This window comes from Myotis daubentonii, chromosome 3 (assembly GCF_963259705.1).
Source record: "Myotis daubentonii chromosome 3, mMyoDau2.1, whole genome shotgun sequence".
NCBI lineage: Eukaryota > Metazoa > Chordata > Mammalia > Chiroptera > Vespertilionidae > Myotis > Myotis daubentonii.
This window is the reverse complement of record NC_081842.1, coordinates 124,181,267-124,205,306: the sequence shown is the minus strand read 5'-3', so window position 1 is coordinate 124,205,306 and position 24,040 is coordinate 124,181,267. Positions and strand designations below refer to the sequence as shown.

At 41.5% G+C, this 24,040-nt stretch overlaps 1 protein-coding gene and 1 pseudogene across 1 annotated transcript in view; both read left to right on the top strand.

Moving 5' to 3' along the window:
- GMDS (GDP-mannose 4,6-dehydratase) overlaps positions 1-24,040 on the top strand; it is a 721,370-nt gene that overhangs the window by 176,755 nt on the left and 520,575 nt on the right. The window contains exons 3-4 of the mRNA XM_059688410.1: positions 15,022-15,109; positions 16,625-16,734. Of these exons, the coding sequence (XP_059544393.1) occupies positions 15,022-15,109; positions 16,625-16,734 (198 nt within the window). The remainder of the gene's footprint in view (positions 1-15,021; positions 15,110-16,624; positions 16,735-24,040) is intronic.
- Positions 11,675-12,438, top strand: LOC132229384 (TCF3 fusion partner-like; annotated as a pseudogene).

The following is a 24,040-nucleotide window of genomic DNA, read 5'->3' as shown; positions in this document are numbered from 1 at the left end:
GCCAATTGGGGGGTTGGGGCACCGCCCCCTGTCACACTCAAGGCAGGGTCGCTGGGGAGGTTGCGGCGCCACCCCCTGTCACGCACAGAGCAGGGCCCATCAGGGGGGTTGGGGCTCCATACCCTGTCATGCACAGAGCAGGGCCAATCCGGGGGTTGGGGCGCTGCCTCCTGTCACACAAAGAGCAGGGCCCGTGGGGGGGGGGGGCGGGTTGGGGCGCCGCACCCTGTCACACACAGAGCCGCAGGACGATCAGAGGTTGGGGAGCTCCCCCGTATCAGGCACAGAGCAGGGCTAATCAGGAGGTTGGGGTGCCTTCCCCTGTCACAAACAGAGCAGGGCGGATAGGGAGGTTGTGGCCCTGCCCTCTATCACACACAGAGCTGCAGGGCGATCAGGGGGTTTGGGCGCTGCCCCCTGTCATGCTGATCCCGGTGCCAGGAGGCATATTACCCTTTTACTATATAGGGTAGAGGCCTGGTGCACGGTTGGGGCTGGCTGGTTTGCCCTGAAGGGTGTCCTGGATCAGGGTGGGGGTCCCCACTGGGGTGCCTGGCCAGCCTGGGTGAGGGGCTGAGGGCTGTTTGCAGCTGGTCATACACCCTTCAGGGTGGGGGTCCCCACTGGGGTGCCTGGCCAGTCTGGGTGAGGGGCTGAGGGCTGTTTTCAGGCTGGCGGGTGACAGAAGCTCCCAACCGCTCCTTTTTTTCTTTTTTCTTTTTTAATTCTGGGCCAGCTTTAGCTCTGAGGCTCCAGCTCTTCGGCCTCCGCTGCTGAAAGTAGGTATCTGGTTTGTTTCGGTTCAAAACAATGTATAACTCCAGCTCTGACTCTAGCTCTGAGATATATTTGCTAAAATGTTTCAAACTGCAGGCTCAGAGGCCTCAAGGCAGGCAGGGAACGTTGGTTTCCTCCATCACTGAAGCAAGCAAGACTCACATTAGTTTCAAGCTGCCTGGCTGCGGGCCGCCATCTTGGCTGACAGTTAATTTGCATATCGCCCTGATTAGCCAATGGGAAGGGTAGCGGTCGTACGCCAATTACCATGTTTCTCTTTTATTAGATAGAATATATGTAGGTGTCACTCATGATGAGGAAAACACTAAGAATTGTCAGGTTTTATAGAATATCACCCTTTAAAATGTTATATATTTGCTTCTTTAAAAAGACAGAGAAAAGAGGAACAGAATTATAAAGAATAAAATGGCAATAACTACATACCTATAATAATTACTTTAAACGTAAATGTATTATAGGCTCTAATCAAAAGACATGGTATAGCTGCATGGATAAGAAAACAAGACCCACCCTGGCTAGGTTGGAGCGTGGTCCCATACACCAAAAGGTTGTGGGTTTAATTTCTGGTTAGGACACATACCTAAGTTGCAGGTTTGATCCCCGGTTAGGGTGAATATGGGGCAACCATTCACATGTTTCTCTCTCACATCAATGTTTTTTTCTCTCTCTTCCTTCCTCTTTAAAATCAATTTAAAAAAACTCACATATCCTTGGGTGAGGATTAAAAAAAAGAAAAGACCTATTTATATGCTGTCTATAAGAGGCCTACCTCAGAACGAAAGATACACAGATAAAGTAAAAGGTGGAAAAATATATTTCATGGAAATGGTAACAACAAAAAAAGCTGTGGTAGATATATTTGTATCAGGCAAAACAGACTTTCAAACAAAGGTTATAATAAAAGACAAAAAAGGACATTCCATAATGACTGAGGGATTAATCCAACATGAGGATATAATTCTTGTACACATTTTGCACCCAATATAGGGGCATCTAAATATACAAAGCAAATTTTGATGGACATAAAGGGAAAGATTGAAAGTTATACAGTCATAGTAGGGGATGTGAATACCCCATTGACATCAATGGATTGATCTTAGACAGAAAACCAACAAGGAAACAGTGGCCTTAAATGATATATTAGATCAGGTGGATTTGATTGATATGTTCAGAGCATTTCACCCCCAAAAAACAGACTATACATTCTTTTCGAGGGACATTTTCCAGGATGGATCACATGTTAGAATACAAAACAAGTCTCAATAAATTTGAGAAGGTTGAAATCATACCAAGCATCTTCTCTGACCACAATGGTATGAAACCAGAAATCAATTAAGAGAAAAAAACTGAAAAGCACACAAAGAGGCAAAATAACATGTTAAACAATGAATATGTTAACAACAAGAATAAGGAAGAAGTCGATATCTTCATACAAATGAAAATGAGAAAACAATAACCCAAAATCTATGGGACACAGTGAAAGCAGTCCTAGTAGGGAAATTCATAGTATTATATGAGTACCTCAGGAAACAAGAAAAATCTCAAATGAACAATATAACTTTACACTTAAAGGAACTTGATAAAGAAAAACAAACAAAGCCTAAAGTGAATAGAAGGAAGGAAATAATAAAGATGAGAGTGGAAATAAAATAGACTCTAAAAAACAATACAAAACGTCAATGAAACCAAGAACTAGTTCTTTGAAAAGATAAATAAGATTGATGGATCTTTGACTAGACTCATCAAGAAAAAAAAAAAGAGAGAAGACCCAAACAAAATCAGAAATCAAAGAGAAGTAACAACTGACACCACAGAAATACAAGAATTATAAGAGAATATTACAAGCAACTTTATACCAACAAATTGGATATTCAGGAAGAAATGGATAAAGTCCTAGAAACATACAATCTTCCAAAACTGAATTAAGACCAAAAAAAAAAAAAAAATCTGACCAGACTGATTGCAACTAAGGAAATTGAAGCAGTGATAAAAAAACAAAAAACACACAACAAAACACACACACACACACACACACACACACACACACACACTGCCTATAAAAAATGTCCTAGACCAGATGGCTTCATGGGTGAATTTTACCAAACATTCAACGAAGAACTAACACCTGTCCTTCTCAAACTATTCCAAAAAATTCAAGAGGGAAGACTCCCAAGCTCATTTTACAAGGAGACCCACATTATCCGAATTTCAAAACCAGATTAGACACTACAAAGAAAGAAAATTATAGGCCAATGTCCCTGATGAACATAGATGCAAAAACCCTCAACAAAATATTAGCAAATTGAATTCAGCAATACATAAAAAAGATCACACATTATGATCAAGTGGGATTTATTCCTGGGACACAAAGTTGGTACAATATCTGAGAATCAGTTAACGTGATACAACACATACCCAAAATGAAGGATAGAAATCATATGATCATATCAGCAGATGCAGAAGAAACATTTGATAAAATTTAGCACCCATTTATAATGAAATTTCTCAGCAAAGTGGGAATAGAGAGGACATATCTCAATATAATGAGACCGCATATGACAAACCCATAGCTAACATCATACTCAATGGGCAAAAACTACAAACATTTCTCTTAAGATCAGGAACAAGATAGGAATGTCTACTTTCACTACTATTATTCCATAAAGTAGTGTACGTCAGAGCCACAACAATCAGACAACAAGAAGAAATAACAGGCATCCAAATTAGAAAGGAGGAAGTAACGGTTATTATTTTCCTATGACATGATACTGTATATATAGAACCTTGAAGATTCCACCCCAAAACTATTAGAACTTAAAAAGGAATTTAGTAAAGTAGCAGGACACAAAAGAAGTATTTAGAAATTGGTTTCATTTTTATATATCAATAATCAGAAAGGGAAACTAAGTACACAAACTAATTATTCAATTACAATTAAATAAAAAAATACATAGGAATACATTTAGCCAAGTAGATAAAAGACTTGTACTTGGGCAATTATAAAACAATGAAGAAAGCAATTGAAGAAGATAGAAATGAATGGAAGCATATACCATTCTCATGGGTAGGAAGAATTAACACTTTTAAAATGTCCATACTACCCAAAGCAATCTATAGTTCAATGCAATCCTTATCAAAATACCAATAGCATATTTCACAGAACTATAGCATAATTAAAAATTTTATATGCTATATAAATTTTAAAAGACAACCAATAGCTATAGCAATCTTGAGAAAGAACAAAGTCAGAGGTATCACACTACCTGATACCAAACTGTACTAAAAAGATAGTAAAATAGCTTGGTACTGTCATAAAATCATACATAGATTAATGGAACAGAATAGAGAACCAAGAAATAAACCCATGCCTATATGATCAATTAATACTTGACAAAGGAGGTGAGAACATACAGTGGGATAAAGACAGTCTACTTAATGAATGGTGTTGGGAAAATTGGACAGATGCATGCAAAAAAATGAAACTTGACCACCTTCTTACAGAATATACAAGAATAAACTTGGAATGGATTAAAGACTTAATCCATTAAAGACTTAAATGTAAGACGTGAAATCATAAAACTCCTAGAAGAAAACATAGGAAGTAAAATCTCTGACATTTCTAATAGTAATTTTTCTGATATATCTCCTCTAGCAAGGGAAACAAAAAGGAAAATAAAAAATGGAATTACATCCCACTAAAATGGTTTTGCATGGCGAAGGAAACCATCAACAAGACAACCTATTGAGTGGGGAAAGATATTCACCAATGATATGTCTGATAAGAGATTAATATCCAAAATTTATAAAGGACACATGCAATTCAACACCAAAAAAACAAAACAAAACAAAAAACCCCAAAAATAGTCCAATTAAAAAATGTGCAGAGGACCTGAGTAGATATTTCTCCAAAGAGAACATAGATGACGAATAGACATATGAAAAGATGCTGAACATCACTAATCATCAGAGAAATGCAAATGAAAACCATAATGAGATATCACCTCAACCATGTCAGAATGGCTACCATCAATAAATCAACAAAGAACAAGTGTTGGTGAGGATATGGAGAAAAGGGAACCCTAATGCACTGTTGGTGGGAATGCAGACTGGTACAGCCACTGTAGAAAACAATATGAAGAGTCCTCAAAAATTAAAAATGGAACTGATGTATGTCCCCATGTTTCTACTTCTGGGTATATATTAGAAGAAACCCAAAACACTAGTGCAAAAGAATAGGTGCACCCTTATGTTTATTGTAGTGTTATTTACATAGCGAAGGTATGGAAGCCACCCGAGGGCCTATCAGTAGATGAGAGTTTAAAGAAATGGTGAATATATATATAATTTACAATGCAATATTACTTGGCCATAGAAAAGAATGAACCTTAGTTGGTTTGGCTCAGTGGATAGAACATCGGCCCTTGGACTGAAGGGTTCCTGGTTTGATTCTGGTCAAGGGCAGGCTCCATTGTGGCCCTAGTCGGGTATGTGCAGGAGGCAACCAAACAATGTGTTTCTCTCACATCAATGTTTTTCTCTCTCTGTCTCTCCTCCTCCCTTCCACTCTCTCTAAAAATCAATGGAAAAATATCCCCTGGTGAGGATTACCAAAAAAAAAAAATGATATCTTACCATTTGTGATAACATGGATAGACCTAGAGGGTATTATGCTGAGTGAAATAAGACAACCAGAGAAAGAGAAATACTATATGATTTCATTTATATGTGGACTCTAAAGAACAAAATAAGTGAACATACAAAATTGAAACAGACACATAGATACAGAAAACAAACTGTTTGCCATGGAGGAAAGTGGTTGGGTGACAGGGTGAAAAATGTGAAGGGATTAAGAAGTACAAATGGGTAGTTGCAAAATAGGTACATGGATTTAAAATACAGCATAGAGAATATAGTCAATAATAGTGTAATAACTATGGTGCCAGGTGGGTACTAGAAATATTTGGGTGGGGAACACTTTGTGAAGTATCTAATCTAATAAAAGACAAACATGCAAACTGAACTTACCTTCGCTATGCCTTAAGCCATGCCCACCAGCCAATCAGAGCAACTATATGCAAATTAACCCAACCAAGATGGCAGCTGGCAGCCATGGAGCTGGAGCGAGCAGGAGGCTTGGTTGCTCCAGTGATGGAGGAAGCCAAACTTCCCACCCATCCTGGCCAGCTCTGAGCTCCACTGAAGGCAACAAAGTTTCAATTATAGAAGGTAAATAAATCTCAGAATAAAAACAAAAAGAAAAAAAAAGGAGAGGCTGGGAGCTTCTGTCGCGGGGGGGCTTGGCCAGCCTGAAAACAGCCCTCAGCCCCTCACCCAGGCTGGCCAAACCTCCATGGGGTGAGGGTCCCCACTGGCGGGGGGTATTGACCAGCCTGCAAACAGCCATCAGCCCCTCACCCAGGCTGGCCAGGCACCCAAATGGAGACCCCCACCCTGATCCGGGACACCCTTCAGGGCAAACCAGCCGGCCCCCACCCGTGCACCAGGCCTCTATCCTAAATAATAAAAGGGTAATATGAAAACTGACCCTAACAGCAGAACCACTGGGAATGACTGGTCACTATGACACATACTGACCACCAGCTGGCAGATGCTCAATTCAGGAGCTGTCCCCTGGTGGTCAGTGCGCTCCCACAGGTAGAGCTCTGCTCAGCCACAAGCCAGGCTGATGGCTGCCAGTACAGCGGTGGTGGCTGGACCACCTCCTCAGCAGCGCTAAGGATGTCCAACTGCAGCTGAGGCCTGCTCCCCGCTGGCAAGTGGACATCCCCCGAGGGCTCCCGGGCTGCCAGAGGGATGTCTGATTGCCAGCTTAGGCCCAATCCCCCGGGAAGCGGGCCTAAGCCAGCAAGTGGTCATCCCCTGAGGGGTCCCAGACTGTGAGAGGGCACAGGCTGGGCTGAGGGACACCCCTGAGTGCACAAATTTTTGTGCACTGGGCCTCTAGTGTATATATATAAAAGGCTAATATGCTAAGTGTTCCTCCACCCATCTACCAGTCGTAATGGCTTGCACTGACCACCAGGGGCAGACACTCAATGCAGGAGCTGTGGAGCTGCAGTGACTTGGCAGCAGTGGTTCTCGGGTGACCCACCTCGAAACAGAGAGGAAGGAGCCCAATTCCTCAGGGGCCGGGAGATTCCACATTCAGCCCTTGCTGAGGCACTGTCAGCCCTGAATCTGGTTTACTGCACACCCTGTACCACAGCAACTTTGTAGAGTGCCCTCTTGCACTCTGGGGATGTTGTAGAGCTGGTTTCGGCCCCATCCCCACAGGCCAGGCCGAGGGATCCCATCTGCCAGAGGGACCCTGCTCACTCTACAGATGCCGAGGAGGGACCGTGGGAGGTTGGCTTCAGGGCGTGTCCAGCCCATCTCGCCCAGTCCCGCCCTGCTGGCCACCTTCTAATGATTTCCTTTCAATGTGCACAAATCTGTGTACTGGACCTCTAGTATTATATGATTGTCTAACCACTATTTTGTACACTTGAAACTATACAAACCAATACTGAATGTAGTCCTTATTTGCAAAATAAAATTTAAAAAATTAAAAATAAGGAAATAAAAAATATGCAACAGGGGCCAGTAAACAAAACAAGAAAAAAAACTTTGTGTTTATTTCTACACATTGTTGAAGAGCAAAGGGTAATTCTGTTTTATACTCTGTCAACTAGATCAGAGTGAAGGAGGGGAATGAAGTTGCTCAGCTTCCTGTGGAGAGGAAGCCAGTTGACCCTGTTGCTGAACAACCTGTGTCCTAACCTTCCTCTGCCACTTGTTGCCTCTAGGGCTTTGGGCAAGTCAATTGACCTTTCTAAGGCTTAGTCCCTCCCCATGGATGGGGCTGTTAGGCACTCTTTTCCCCAAGGTTATCATAAAGATTCAATATGACAGTCTGTGGTAGACAGTCCAGAGGAGTTCTGTGGGGTCTATGGGGCTCATGGTTATGGGAGTAATAGAGTCATACAGTGCCTGGTGCTACAGGTTTTGTAGAAGGCTCCTTAGTCCAGTTCACTACTTAGCATTAGTGGAAGGCAGGATGTTACATGTCCTAGGATCCTAGCCCTGTGCATGTTATATTCCTTCCATAATAAGGGAACAAGGAAAACTGACAGAAGTGAAGCTTCTTACAAAACTGCATTCTAGTTTCCAGTGCTTTCCTAGAGTCATTATTTGCAGTGAGCCAGCAGCATATTTTTGTTCAACTGAAACTAATGCAAAATAATATTGAATGTAAACTGCACAAATACAGAGAGAAACCAGATAAATGAAGGACAGAATTAAATCCTTTAAAAGGTAAAATTTATCTGGGAATATGTGAACAATCTATATTAAATAATTGGGTGACAACTACATCAACACATATAAGAAGTTAAAGAATAGGTGAATTGTGGGTTTCACTTCCAGGAAAGGTATCATAACTAGGGAGATCAGGAGAACAAAAATGAGATATAAAAGTCTGAGTAATTGTTATCTCTGAGAAATTATTTGTTAGGATATGGAGTTTCTGCTATTCCTTTCTTGATCTGTGACGATCTCTGAAATACTTTTCTGGGTTGTTGGATATCCTAGAATCTGTGGGGGAAAAAAGCTTTTCATGGTTTCATTTTGAAACCATACTGAGTGTTAGCATGATGGGCCATATCCATCCTTTTCTTAAATTCTCACCAGAGGATACATATGTTTATTGATTTTAGAGAGAGACAAAAGTAGGGAGGGAGGGAGAGAGAGAGAGAAAGGAAGGAAAGAAGTGAGAGAGAAACATCGGTAGGTTGCCTCCCATGCACACTCCAACCAGGAATCGAACTCACAACCTTTTTGTGTTCAGGATGATGCTCCAACCTACTGAGCTTCCCAGCCAGGGGCCCACCCACCCTTTAACATGACCACTTACAAGCTGCATGGTCACAGGCAGCATCCTCTGTAGAATTGGAGTAATAATAGGAAGGTTGTTGTGAAGATCAGATATTTTAATATCTATAAACAACAGTGTCTGGCACATAGTCATTGCCATGTACATGTTAGCTGTTGATGTTACCCACAAAACTTTAACTTTTACAAAAAAAAAACAACAAACAAGTGACATTAAACATACCTAGAAGGTATTATTGCCTCCAAGAAAAATCTAGATACTGAAGAATTTGAAATCCAGTGGTAAAAATTTTCTATATTTTTGACTATATGAAATACTAAATAAATAAACAAATAAAAAAATGGATTTCTTGGTTGGGAGAAGAAAGAAATAGAGGGAAGAAAGTAAGGGAAGAAGAAAGGAAGGATTTCTGTAAGTATTACAGACTCTAGGTTTTTAAGTTAAACCAACTTTGTTTTGACACTGAGAGAGCTTGAAATTTTCTTTTTCATCTCTTAGTTAAATGGGACATGAAATTAATTTGTCAAAGTACTTCCATTTATTTTAAGATCTCAGTTTTTCAAAATTATATTTTGTTTTTAAACTGCCATAATTTAATAATGACTATGATTAAGTTTATAGGGAGTCACATGCAGCTCATTTGTCTTTTCACTTTGGTTTTCCAACTCTTCATCTCTTTCCCCCCGAAATCCTTATAAAAACAAACAAACAAAAAAACCCCACTTACATCCCTTCTGTAAAGAGAAAGCCACTAGTGTCAAATTCTTAACGAGATTATCCAGTTTGCACACATTTTGGCTTGTGTTGAAGTTTGCATTTCACCTGTCTGAAAAGTGGACAGATTTAGCTTTCATAGTTCTTAGAACAACACTTGCTATCATGGATTAAGCATTTGGCAAGTCTTTCTTTCCCTGTATACATACACCAAAATTTGGGAGTGAAGGAAAATTAAAACACATTATTTGGTATTAAAAAAAGATACACAAAAAACACTAGTGCTTAATGCTCTAATGTCACACTTGTATTATTTACATGCTGTAATTTTGTGCAGTTGTGATTTTCATACTGAATCCATCAATATTATTTACTTTTTTTAAGTCAGAGCTTATATGTTTATATACATTATATTTGTATATGGCATTTCTCTTTGACTTGTTCCAATATGTGACTTACCCAGAATTAAACAATCAAGAGAAAAAATAGACTAAACCATATTTTTATTGTGTTTTTCATTGTCAAGTTTAAATTTTCTGTTTTTAGAACATTTAAATTATTCTCTATCCAATGAAATAAAACTGAAAAATCTATATTTCAGAAATAACTTTGGTGGTAAACACAAATTTTGCTCTGTATAAGTACATTTGTGAACTTTTTTTAAATTAAAGAACATTTATTAAATTTGTAGAGCAGTTCAACTTTGTAATCCTATATAATAAAAGACTAATATGCAAATCAACCAAACAGTGGAACAACCAGTCGCTATGACGTGCACTGACCACCAGGGGGCAGACGCTCAATGCAGGAGCTGTCCCCTGGTGGTCAGTGCGCTCCCACATGGGGAGCACTGCTCAACCAGAAGCCAGACTCACAGCTGGTGAGCGTAGTGGTGGCGGCGGGAGCCTCTCCCACCTCCACGGCAGTGCTAAGGATGTCTGTCTGATGGCTTAGGCCTGCTCCCCATGGACTTTCCTCTAGGGCTCCTGGACTGCAAGAGGGCACAGGCCGGGCTGAGGGGTCCCCCCGAGTGCACAAATTTCATGCACCAGGCCCCTCTAGTCTAGATATATATATATATCATTCAGGTCATTTCACCGTTCTGGTCACTGGCATATCCTATCTAATAAAAGAGAAAAATGGTAATTGGCGTACGACGATACCCTTTTCATTGGCTAATCAGGGCTATATGCAAATTAACTGCCAACTAAGACTGGCAGTTAACTGCCAACATAGGCGCAATGCTGGGAGGCGAAAGGGGAAGGAGGGAAGAAGCTGCCTGCCGCTGACTGCAATCAGAAACCCAGGCGGCAGCCAAGAGCCAGAGAACCGAGCTGCCTTTGCTCGGAGAAGCCAGGCCTCCTTTGCTGGCTTCTGTGATAAGAGAACCTGGCCGCCTTTGCCAGCCCTGGGCCAGTAATGGGAGAAGCTGGGTGGGGCAGGGAAGAGGCGGATGTCTGCCTGGCTTCTCAGATCACTGATCACCAGTGATGGGAGAACACCCAGAGGCGGGGCCAGAGGCCAGGCTGCATAGCTGCCTGGGGACACCATCTGGACCCCAGGGGCGACGCAGCCAGGCCCCAGAAGGAGACCCAGAAGGTGACCCAGGCGCTGGGGCTGCGTTGCCGCTGGGGCACGCAATCCGGTCCCCCGGGGGCGAAGCAGCCAGGCCCCAGAAGGAGACCCAGGGCCCGGGGCTGAGTTGCAGCTGTGGTACGCAATCCAGTGCCTGGGCTGAGGAGACCCAGAAGGAGACCCAGGCGCCGGGGCTGTTTTTGCCGCTGGGGCACGCAATCCGGTGCCCAGGCTGAGGAGACCCAGGGCCCGGGGCTGCGTCGCAGCTGGGGCACGCCATCCAGTCCGGGGGCGATACAGCCAGGCCCCAGAAGGAAACCCAGGCCCCAGGGCTGTATCGCTGCTGGGGCACGCGATCCAGTACCTGGGCTGAGGAGACCCAGAAGGAGACCCAGGGGCCTCGCAAGAGGAGAGTCTCCATGGTCAGATGGCGTGGTGTCGGGGCAGGAATAAAGACCCGAGGTGACTCAGATGCCTGGCCACAGGGTTAGACCAGCCAGCAGGGCCTTTCAGTTGGGACTGGGGTGGGGGTGGGGCGAGGGAGGCAAGCCGGAAATAGAGAACTACAACTCCCAGGAGGCTTAGCGGCCAGGGCCTGGGTGCCTGGCTGTGAAATCGGATGGGCTGTAGTTTTGCAAGCCACTTTAAACTAGAGGCTTGCAAGGTTGGAAGTTCTGCATCGGGAGCCAGGGAGAAATGGAGCTGGAGCAGAGAGAGGGGTCCATGGCAGCTGTGGGCTTTGAGGAGTTCTCAGCACCTCCCGGCTGGGAGCTGGCGCTGCCTCCGCTGAAGGTGGTCACATCCTGGAGAGCGAGCTTGAGACCGAAGTGGAGTTCGTGTCTGGGGGTCTGGGCAGCTCCAGCCTCCAGGAGCGAGACGAAGAGGAGGAGGCAGCCTGAGGCCAGCAAGGGCGGCGCCAACAGGAACTCAATCGCAGGAAGTACCAGGCGCTGGATCGGCGCTGCAGGGAGATTGAGCAGGCGAAGGAGCGGGTCCTGAACAGGCTCCATCAGATATAGAGGATAACATGGAGACTCCAGCAGGAGCGGAGGTTCCTCATGAAGGTGCTGGACTCCTACGGTGACAACTACCGGGCCAGCCAGTTCACCATCTTACTGGAGGGTGAGGGCAGCCAGGGCAGAGACGCCCCCAACCCAGGCAACGCTGAGAACGAGCCTCCAGATAAAGAGGGGCTGTCCCCGCCCAGGAGGACGCCAGCGCCCACAGAAGCCAGCAGCCCGGCCCCTGGCGAGGGGCCCAGCAGTTGGAAGAGGCGGCGAGTGCCATAGGAAGGGCACTGGGCAGGAGTCCCGCTGACTCCGGAGCTGGCCCCCGTGCAGATAAAGGTGGAGGAAGACTTTGGCTTCTAAGCCCTCGAGGCTCTGGACTTAAGTTGGGTTTCTCGGGGGCCAGACAAGCTGCTGCCCTACCCCACCCTAGCCAGCTCCCCCTTTGACTGACCCCCCAATAAATGGACCCGATGCAAAAAAAAAAAAAAAAAAAGCTTATAGAGGCATGTTTATAGGATCAAATAGTATAAATATAGATGTAACAGGACAATAAAAAGAGAACCTGGCTATGATGATAACCTGAATGCTGCCTCTGTGTCATTCCTTCTTTGGGAACCCCTGGACCTGCTGGGGCTGGACCCCAACATTCCTCTTCTTATAAGGACTTCAGTTAGATGGGCTAAGGGTCCCACTGGAACTGCCACAATTTAATGTAATCCCCTCTTTAAAGATCTTATCTCCATATACAGGTACATTCTGAGGTTCTGGGGATTAGGATTTTAACATACATTTTGTTGATTACCCAAATCAGCCCTTAACAACCAGCATGTTTCAGAAAGTAGATTCCTACAGGGTTATTTACCAAACATTCAGAAGTATTTTTAAAAGAGCTAAGCCCCTCGCCCACCATGTGGGCCCCTCCCAGCGAAGAGCGAAGGCCTGGGTTCCGGGCACCGGAGGAAAACTGGTGCCAGCAGCCAGGGGAAGGGGCCCCCAAGGGGCCCCAGATTGTGAGAAGGCACAGGGTGGGCTGAGGGACCCACCCGAGTGCACAAATTTTTGTGCACCGGGCCTCTAGTATATATATATCTATAGATATATATATGCCAGTGACCAGAACGGTGAAATGACCTGAATGACTGAAATGACCCGGTCGCTATGACCTGCATTGTGGCGGCCAACTGGCCTGATGGGGGCCCCGATTGACCCCCCAAACCTCCCACAGCCCATCCCCGTGGCAGGCCCAGCTCCTGATCGGTCCCTACACCCCAATCAGGGGCAGGGCTCTCCAGCCGACCACCCGTGGCCTCTCCCTCCAGCTGCCCTTTCCCCTGATCGGCCCCCCACACCCCAATTGGGTGTGGGACTGGCCGACCTCCTGTGTGCCCCCACACTGGCCCAGCCTAGTTTGGGCCCCAATTTTGGGTGGGGCTGTGGCCAACCTCCTGCCGCCCCTCCCCCTCACTGGCCCGGACCCGATGGCCCCCATTGGGGTGGGCTGGCCAGACCCGCCCCGTGCATGAATTCGTGCACTGGGCTTCTTGTTAATAATAATTGGAAAAATTGGAGACCTTCAAGTAGAATAAACCCCAACTTTAATATAAATGTTATTTTCTTCACTTCTATATTAAGAAATAGATATGTATACCCACATCTCAATTTAATGTTTCCTAGATTCTACCTTCTTGTCAACCAAGGTTGTGATGTTTCCTTCTTAAAATATTTTCAGGTTTACCAAATTTTTTTTGGTGTAGTTCTTTTGGAAAATAGGTGCATGGATGCGTTTGTCTTTGACTACAAAGCAACTAACCAACATAATTATTGATTGTGGGAGTGTGGTATCCTTTTTTAGATGTCAGTTTCTCACATATGCCATGTAAAATGATGATGGCATTTCTTTCTATTTGAAAGAAGTCTTATGTGCTTATAATTTCCTGCTGCACTTGGGATATTTGAGTCATGCCAAAGATTAGTTTTTGTTTGGAATAGACAGAAAACAATTGAGTTAAAATATAGAAGTGTATTCAGCTGCAAATGATACTACCCAGCATTAGAAGGAACACTTCTGAAATAAGTGAAAGAATTAAACTGCCACCAGTGGAACTGAAACTTGCACAGGTAGTGACATAGCTGCTGTTAGCATTGGCAACACGAAAGGAGCAATCCTGACACAAGAAGGAAGTGGTACCAGAACTTGAATAATTTATATTATGTATCAGATACAAATAGTCTTTTCTTCAGTATTAGACAGGTATGCACTTTTCCAATGACGTTTTCCCCCTCACACTTATCATGGTTAAGTCAATGATAAAATTTTTTTTTAAAGTCCTCTCTTTATTTGAATTTTCTGTATGTCTTTAGTAGTACATAAGTTTTGTCCCCAATCTATTAGCTTCTTACTTTCCACACAGCAGCTGCTCTCTGATTGTATTTGTGGATCCAGATATATATACGTGTGTGTGTGTGTGTGTGTGTGTGTGTGTGTGTGTATGTATATAATAGGTGTAAGGTACAAAGGTCCAAGGACACTGAACAGATGTGGTGGTATTTGGAGCTTTTGGCCTCCTGTTCAGTGTTAAAGAGGTTGCAAGGCTATTTTACTGATATGGGCTCACATGGTCTGTCTTCAGTTTCAAATGTAGGAGATATTTTTGTCAGCAGTAAGGCTGTACTTGTGTGTTTATAAAAGGAGACGTTTAAGTACCACTGAGCACTTGCTGTGAAATCACGTAACTATCTGATTACTTTTCTTGAGATTGGCAGTGAAAACACTGACGAAGATGGAGGTAGAGCACAGTGGCTGGAGTGCAGTGATTGCAGGGAATGGAAGCAGTGGGACTTTTTTAATAATGCAAAAATAATTTTTGTAAATGATAGTTTTACACGCACACGCGCACGCGCGCGCGCACACACACACACACACACACATATATATTCCAAAGCTAAATATTAGCAAAAGAACTCTGAGTTGCTCATTAATCTTCATTGCACATTTGTAATTTATTCATATTGTCCTACACTATGAAAATGCAGGTTCATGGAATTGTACGGAGATCCAGTTCATTCAATACTGGCCGAATTGAACATCTGTATAAGAACCCCCAAGCTCATATTGAAGGAAGTAAGTAATAGTGTTTTCTAAAATCTCTTTCTATAATGCCCTATATTATGAGGTATTTTATAATGTCCTTTTTCTCAAAGCCCATGAAGTTGTAGTTATTGATCGTAAATTACCTGTGATGAATGCTATCTGCAGTCTTTGAAAACCCTTTGTTGCTTGCTGGCCCTGGGTCACAGTGTCATCTTGGTGAGGCTGGTACAAGGAGTCAGGTCTAGAGACCAAGAGAAGACATGCCTTTGATCACCCTTCTCCAGGTGTTCGTATCCCCTCAAGTAAGACTAGCTCCATAGTTTTGGAATATTTTTGCTTTTTGTATTTGTTCTAATGTAATTATGTTAAACAATCTTTGTATATTTATTTAATTTTAAAGACAGGTCCCAAACCAAATTGCAATAAAAACTGTATTTAATTGCTGTGTAGATCATTGTCAGTATTTACAGTTGTTTTTCATTTTTGTTACTGAAATTGCCAGTATGTATCTGTAGGATTTACATGGCATAGTCACTGTGTTTTCTCATGTGATCTTTCCAGCAGCTCCCAAGGTAGTGAATGAGATCATTTTACAGATAAGTAAATAAAGGCAGAGAGATGTTGTCACTTTATCAAGGCCACACACCATGTAAAAGACAGAACTGGGACTAGGACATGGCAATTTTTAGTTTGCTAGTTTATCCTATTTTACTTGTCCAGTTTTTCCAGCTAGCAGGGATAATCCAGTCAGCTTTAAACCATAACTGATTTCATATTTACCGCAGAGCCTGGAATATTTGAAGGTTTGGGTTACTTGTATGAGTAGTGACATCATTAGGACGATGACCTCATTGTCCTTAGTAAATCTTAATATTTAGGTTATTTATTAATACTTCTTAAAGTTGTTATTTTTATGCAAAGTACAGAATGGTACTGCCAGTGAATCTAGACATAAATCAGTATTGTGTAAAAATAATGAAAAGATCAAGTTACCAAATCATCCATATACTAGTATGTGTGTCCTTGACTAATGAAGTCAATGTAAGGATATGCTTAGATTTAGGATTAGAATAGGCTAGTTGTCCTTTAATCACCTATGTCACTACTTCACACATTTCATGGATGGCTAAAGGATTGATGCTTATGAAGTACTTGAAAATTGCTAGGTAACAGTATATGAACATAGCTGTCTTCACCTTTATTAGTGTGTTAGTTTTTTTTAGAGAGTATACACATTAGGGCGAGATTTTTTTTTTTTTTTTGTCTGAATCTCACTCTTAGGTAGCATACCTTACAATCACCTGGAAGCCATAGTTAATTGTATAACATCTGTCATAATGTGATTTTTTAAAAAGTTAGTCTGTTTTTATAAATCCTGTAGGGACACCAGCAACAAATACGAATATTTCACTTTTTAAAGTCTTTGCTGATCTGGAACCAGTCTGGTTTTCAGACTTTAAGAATATGCATTTCAACTTTGATATTTTAAAAAATTGGGCTTATGTCATTTTCTTCTATCTAATGCTATGTTTTTGAACCCTAAAGACATGAAGTTACACTACGGCGATCTCACTGACAGCACCTGCCTTGTAAAGATCATCAATGAAGTAAAGCCCACTGAGATCTACAACCTTGGCGCCCAGAGCCATGTCAAAGTAAGCCCTTTCCATTGTCATGGTTTCACTGGCTGTGCTCCTGAATTAGTCTGTGTTTTATTTTTTGTTTGTTGTTTCTAATGCAGTATTACAACCATAATCCTAGTTTTATCATTAATGTTAGTTTAAGTATTAATCCTAATAGAAATACTAATACATTTTTAAGTAGTTTCTTTGTTACTGAACAATATAATACAAAGTTACTGCTAACGTTAAAATAGCAATACTCATTTATTTTGGGTTGGTCTCGTGGTTACAAACCCCACTTGGATGTATTTTCTGCCCTTTGAAATTACATTATAGATGAAGGTTTTTTTTTAAATGTTGGAAAATGTAACTTAATAAAACTTCTATTTTAATATTAATTTTTGGTAGTGGTTATAGCACTGGCTGAGAAAATACTATTCTTGAGTTTTGATAATATATTAAATTAATGAAATTAAATGTTTTATTATAAGTAGTAAAAATCATTGGAAGAAAATCTTATTAGCTTCTTGTCGCCCCAGTATGATACAGCTAATGTTGATTTCTTTTCTCCAGTATTATACCTACCTCTCTTTAGTTTTTTATTCTGGAACAAATTGCAGTAAGCCTGAGCAGCCCACCCCTAGGGTTCTAGCAATTTGTTTCAGTCAAGTTTTTGTTGTTGAACTCCAGTGCTCACTTGAGTGAGTGAAATCTGAAGGCAGGGATGATATGATGTCTATTTAGATACTTATTTAATCAGAATAGTTAGTGGAACTTTGAAATAAAAGCAAATTAACTCTAAAACAGCCCAGGAACTCTATCAGTATTTTTTGCTGTTTGATGAATGAATTCAGCAGTCTTATTTCAGAAAGTATTTAAGGTAATTTGTTATTTGTTTGCTATTTCTCCATATCCCAATTTGGGACAGAATGGAAGCTGTATGCATATTTTATCTCTCTGCTATTTTAAGGGAGAAATTATGAATTAGATAAAATGAAACCAGGTATAGAGAAACACAGTGGTAAGCCCTGTGTTTTGTAATTGATATCAAAATTAAAACTTGAGTATAAATTCTTATACCTTTTCTCTAAAATACTGACCTTGAAGGGTGGCTACATATCAATCAATAAAAACACTTCTTGTCTATGCTGTTTTAGGGGGAAAAAGTAACCCCTTTCTAATCTCTAATGATTGTGTACTATATCCAGGCTTAAGCTTTGATTTGTGAAAGGTATCAAGGTTAGAACAGAGCAATTGTTCTAAATGACTCTAAATGTATCCTCTCATTTTCAATGAGTATCCTGCACACTGTGTGTTGAGAGATTATCACTCCTCTGTCCCTAGAGAAGCAGTGACTATCACTGCAGGAATGAATTACTTATCCCTAACTGAAGCAATCAATCCATCTTTCACATTATAATTTATCTAGCTGCTCGGCCTTCCTGATCAAACATGAGAGTATCATCCAGACAAAATAGAATGTTTCGGAATGAATGCTCCGTTATTTAACTTCCTTCAGATCAGGAAGTTTCCTTTGGGATTGCAGAGAGTTTATCACCTCTGAAAACTGTAAACTGACATGGTGTGAGATGAAGGAAATTTTATAAAGATTTATTTATAGAAAGCCTCCCTTCTTCCATTGTGGTAATAAGTGAGCTGATCTTTTTCTAGAATGTTTTTGTAGTTCAAAAAATCTGACATACTTTCCTTACTTTGAAATGAGCCTAATACTGTAGTAAGTATAGAAAGCATAGGAGATTGAGTTGATTCCTCCTAAATTGCTATGCATGTGAAGTTTATCTGTTTGTACTGTGTTTCACCTACTCCCAAAGGCTGGTTAAGTGGCAGAAATGGTACTTGAGCATGAACTTTGGCTTTAAGATCATTTAGCCCTTGAACAAATATTTGCATGCATGGTAGAATGGAGGACACAAAGATCTGTAAAACCCACTTCTGTTGTGGAGGGTCTCACCTTTTGTCGGGGTGCATGGTGGCAAGTGACAGAGGCTAGTAATACGTATTTGGGTCTATAGAGACAGGTGAAGGAGAACTTCAGTTTGAGGAAATTATGCATGTTGTTAAGGAGGAGTTGGGGAGTGAAATTTATAGACATAGTTAGTAGAAACTGATATTTAAAATGGAGGTAGTAATATAAGGCCAAGAGTCAGAAGTGAGGAAACTTGGGACATGTTTTTAACATGATGAGCATTCTGTATTAGCTGAGCAAAACGTTTGTTGAGGATAAATGTGAGGTAAGGCTAGGTAGAAAGTTGGGCTGCATTTGGGCAATCTCCAGATATTTTTGAACAGGGGAAAATAGAATCAGAGGTGAGCTTTATAGGTAAGTCTTGTGGTAGGGCTTCAGAAGACATAGGAAGCTTTTGGATGAAGATGGTGGCATGAGAAATGGGAATGATGAGGGTGAAACAGGTTGCCTGGTAGAGTTGATTCCTCTGCTGGCAAGATATGGGGACCATGATCCTTAAGTGTTCAGGGAACCAGGCATTCAGGGAGGAACTGTTGGAATCAGGAAATGAGAAGTTCCCTCTTGGATACATACCATTGGCTGTACTGGAAGGACATTCAGGGGAAACGGGTCATGAGGTCATTTAGAGTAATTTGAGAGGGTTGAGAGAGATTTGGGGTACAGAGATGTAAATTCATTTCTGGATGTTCTTGAATGCCAAAGCAGCAGCTGAAAAAAGGAATAGAAGATTGAAGATTGAACCTTTGAGACATGCATGTATTTGTATTGTGGAAGGAGCAAGAGTAGTTCCCAATGACAGCAAGCGAGAGATGGAGAGGCAGGAGGGTGGAATTGTGTCATAGAAGTAAAAGAATTAGGATATTTCAAGCAGGAGGGGATGTCCACAGTGCTAGGTAATTCATATAGGTCTAGGAAAGGGAGGCACAGGGAAAAGTCATTGGTTTGAGATGATTGGTGTCTTTTAAAATGACACCAATTTTAGCAATACCCTGGAAGAGGAGCCAGAATATAGAGGGTCTAGAAGTTATGGGGTTGTGAGGGAAATATAAATTGAGTAGAGTCTTTTCTAGAAATTTCTTGGGAAAGGAAGAGAGAATATGATGAAACTCACTTCCCCAGAGCTTCTGATTCAGTAGGTCTGGAGTGGGTCTGAGGACCTTCCTTTCTAGGACTGCCCAGGTGAGGCTGCTCCTGGTCTGGGACTTCACTTTGAGAACTACTGCTCCAATGTTCAGGTTTCTTGGTTTCTCCACATGTAATATCTGCATTAAATTCATTCTTCTTAGGCCTTTTTCCTTTTATGTCTCAGCTTTGGAATTTGACATGGTAAAACCCTGTTTCTTTATCAGTTAATGACTCTGTGAGCTTTTAAAGCCTAAAACTATACCCATACAATCAGGATGATGAGAAAAGAAATAAACTAAGGAGAATGCAATATATATTTATATCCAAATTCTTCCCATTCAAATCTTTTTCTGAGCAGTATGTAATCCATGAGAGTAAATACTACTCGGTCACTCCTAGTGTTTTAGGAGAATAGCATGCATACGAGCCACTGTCAGAGGTCCTTTAAAAGTCCATGTTCCTGCCACTATTTTTGCTGTGGTGTAAAGTCAGATTGATCCTTAGTCATGGAGTAGTGGATGTGGCAGGGGCTGGCATAGGCAGCTGGAGAAGATGGACTGACTGCCAGGTTGCTCTGGAGACGTCTCTCTGTCCCCACAACTCCCAGGCTCTGTGCACTGGGCTGTGTCTGCCTGTTCTCCTGGTAGCTTATTAGGGAATAGGATGGAAAATACATATTTTATTTTTTATAATTAATTTCTGTATATTTGTCAGCTTTGTTGGATTTACTGCACTCATAGACAATAATTTTAAAAAAAGTTCTTTCCTACAGTGAAATGCTTATAATAAGTTTAATTAAAATATATTTCTTATTATTTAGTTTGGAACTCTTTTGAAAGAAGGTTCTAATATTAGCACATTTTTTATTTATTTTTGAATCTGTGACTTCTAGACTGGGCATTGTTTGTGTTGGCTTCTCTTTGCACAGAGTGAAGTCTTCTATCACTCTCACTTCCAGTTAATTTGATGTGGGCTATGGTATGCTAAAAGTAAGGAAAATAAAATAATAGGAAGTTGGTCTGGTTTCCTGTAGGAAACCAATGGAGATGAAATTGGTTCTTGGAATAAACTCACAGCAGTCTGGGAATACTGACTGAAGACATTTTGTGAATCATAAACAGAAAAATTATGACTCATGAAGTATAGGCCATTGAGAGGCTGATTCGATCTTATGTGGGAAAAAGTGAGGGGTGACTGAAATGCACTCATTATTAAAAGGAGTTAAACCTCGCATGATGACATCATGCAAGTAGGAACAAATTATCCAGTGTATTGTGTTGCCCATTTTGATGGGGAAATGTTTTGGAGCCTACTTTATTGTTCTTCTCCCCCGCCCCCCCGTATAAATAATAGTTTTTTTTAATAGTTTCTATTTTAAATTTCTTATTTCTTCAGCATTCCTCATTGTCATGGTTTTGATGTGTCCACCATCCCTCACAACTTCTTTGATCATCTTACATCACTCTTGAAGTCCTAGTGTTGAACGAGATCTTTTTCCAAAGTAAATGTGGTTCCATGGTATTCACTGTTTTCTCATAATGCCATGTTGGAATTGCCTTTATTTTTTTCAAAGAATGAAATTCATGCAATCATGAAATGTCAGAGTTAAAAGGAACTTTAGACAGAATTTAATATAATTTTCGTTTTGTAAATGAAGTTGCCTGCTCAAAGTCACAAACTAGTTACTGTCCAATTTAGGACTGGAACTTTCTTTCTCTGCATATCTAAGTTTCTTCTTAAGCTTATTCTTCCCCTGGTGTCTTTTATAGAGAGAGAAAGTCATTTACTCCTCTGATTTTCCAATTCCTTCTCAGTGTTGAAAACCATTATTCAGTCTTCCCTTAACTTTGTCTTATTCAAATTGAATAATTCTGTACTTTTCTTTCATTTTCTAATTCTTTAATTATCTTTTTTACTTTCCTTTTCAACTCTATATAAATTGTCTGTTTAATTTGGTTTCATGATAGGGAGGAGGCATAAGTGTGCAGAAGGTAAATTGGGGCATAGCTGAGTGAGTGGACGCGGGATTTTCTATTCTAGTTGTATGGGTCCATTTAGCAAATTCTGAACATGGAAGCAGAAAGGAGCAGAATCTAAATTGTCTTCATAGTGGTACTTCCAGCCTAGAAAACTAGGCAAGAAGCAGAGCTGATTATGATCAAGTAGTGGTTAGGCAAAATCAAAATCAGGTAGAGATGAGACAGAAAAGCCAGACCAGGAATGAAGCTGGGAATAAAAAGATGCATGAGAATTGAAGAGTGGCCCCTGGGAAGGGGACTGAACAGTTGTAACCTTAGTTATAAAGTTGTCATCTCCAGTGGCCTTTTCCTGGCTGGTCCTGAGAGATGAAATTTATAGCTGGAAGCGCTTATTCCCATATTTATCTCCCGGAAGCCTAAACCTCTTGTGGCTGCTGTAATTGAAGGGAGTGGGGTAGGTGACTAAATGTATTGGGAGAATTGCTTATGGTGGGGAAGGGTAGGTGCCTAGGTTGAACATCTGGTTAGTGCCTGAATAACCCAGTTATAGAACAAAACAAAATTGTAACAGTGTGACCCTTTACTGTATAATTATAGTAAGGGGGTGGCCTATTAAAAACCTAGAGCAAACAGCAGTTCTTCTGTGTCCTTGCTCATTCCTGTATTTACTTTGGATCCTAGAGAGCTGGACAGGGAGGTGTGAGTAGAGTAGGAGAATGAGGATGAGGCAGGGGCATAGTTGATGTTAGAAGGGGAACTGTCAGAGCATTCTTAAATCTGGGTGAGACTCTCACTCCACGTCCTGCACAATTGCTTGTTAGAGTTCATTTAGTCAAGTTGCATGAGTTCACCTATCTTCTCATCCACTCTGGCTGCTACCTTTCACCAGGGTCTGATGCACAGACACTCACAGATACAGAACACTGGGATGAGTGTTGGAGTAGGTGACTCTGTCATGGGCAGAAGGGAGGACAGTTTTCATGAGGCACTGTAGTATAGGCCAGAGTTCTCTTATTAGGGGCACACATTGGAATTCCCAGTACACATCCTAAAACTTTAGATCCTGGCCCTGTCACATGCTAGGCTCCGGCAGAGTGTTCAGCCTTCTTAAGCTTCCATCTTTTCATCTGTAAAATGAGCACCCACCTTAGGTTGTGGGCCTTGTGGGCCTTTCTACTTGTTTTTGGTGGTAATTCTCTTTCCTAGGTATCCACTTGCTTCTCTTAATTTTTTCTAATTTCCCTTAAATGTCAGCTTCCCAGCAAGGCTGCCCTGACCATCTTTTTTACAACAGCAGTTCTCCTGGGAGTTGCTGACAATCCATCCAAGGGAGTAAAATAGGCTAGCAAAGAAATGTCCTAGGAGCTGGGGCTGAAGGGTGCCGGAAATGCAAATTGGCTACTCTGCTGCCCTGCCTACCTCTCTCCAAACTCTGTGTGCTCTCTGCTCCTAATTTAGGCTAATATGAGGAAATTATCTGGAGAAATGAATGTGCTAAGGTAACACAGTGAGTTAAAGTGCAGAGGCCTGCCCTTTGCAGCATCTGCTGTTTGAAATTTTATGCAAGAATGTTTTTTCTCATTTAAATTCCTGCCACTGAAACTTTAACTTGTTTTGGCATACTATGAAGGGGGAAAGGATGTTTTGGAGCCTTGGTTTTTTATTAAATGGACCATAGAATTCTGAGGTGAAGGAGATCTTGGCGACGAGCCAGCTAAGGCCCTTACTTCACAAAGGACTGCCTGGAACTCCATTGATGAGCCACAGAGCCCACTATCTAGGCTGGAACCCACATCTGAGGCTGCTTGGTTTTCTTGTCATACTACTAATCAGAGAAGACTATGGGGGAAGAGGGGGAGGGGATTTCACTGAAATATGAGGGGAAGATAACACAGACTCCCATGTTTGAGGTTTTACCTCTCTTGTCATTCCCACTACTTATTACAGTGAGGTAATGTTTAGGTTTGAGTTAAAAACATTGTTCTTTCCTTGCTGGAGTGAACTGGTTATAATTAATACCATATGAATAGTGTGTGCATAGCTAGGAAGATCCCCAAATACATCAGTGCAAGGTGTAATGTTAACATGTCAGTAATACTAAACTAAAATTAGTATATAGGGCACATAGAAATCCATAGTACTAACTCATCAGGAAGAATCACAATCTTTTTGTTAGGATAGTTCAATTCAATATACAGTTTTTATAATGAGTCCCTATAGTGTCCTGGTGTGTGAGTATGTTTCCCTA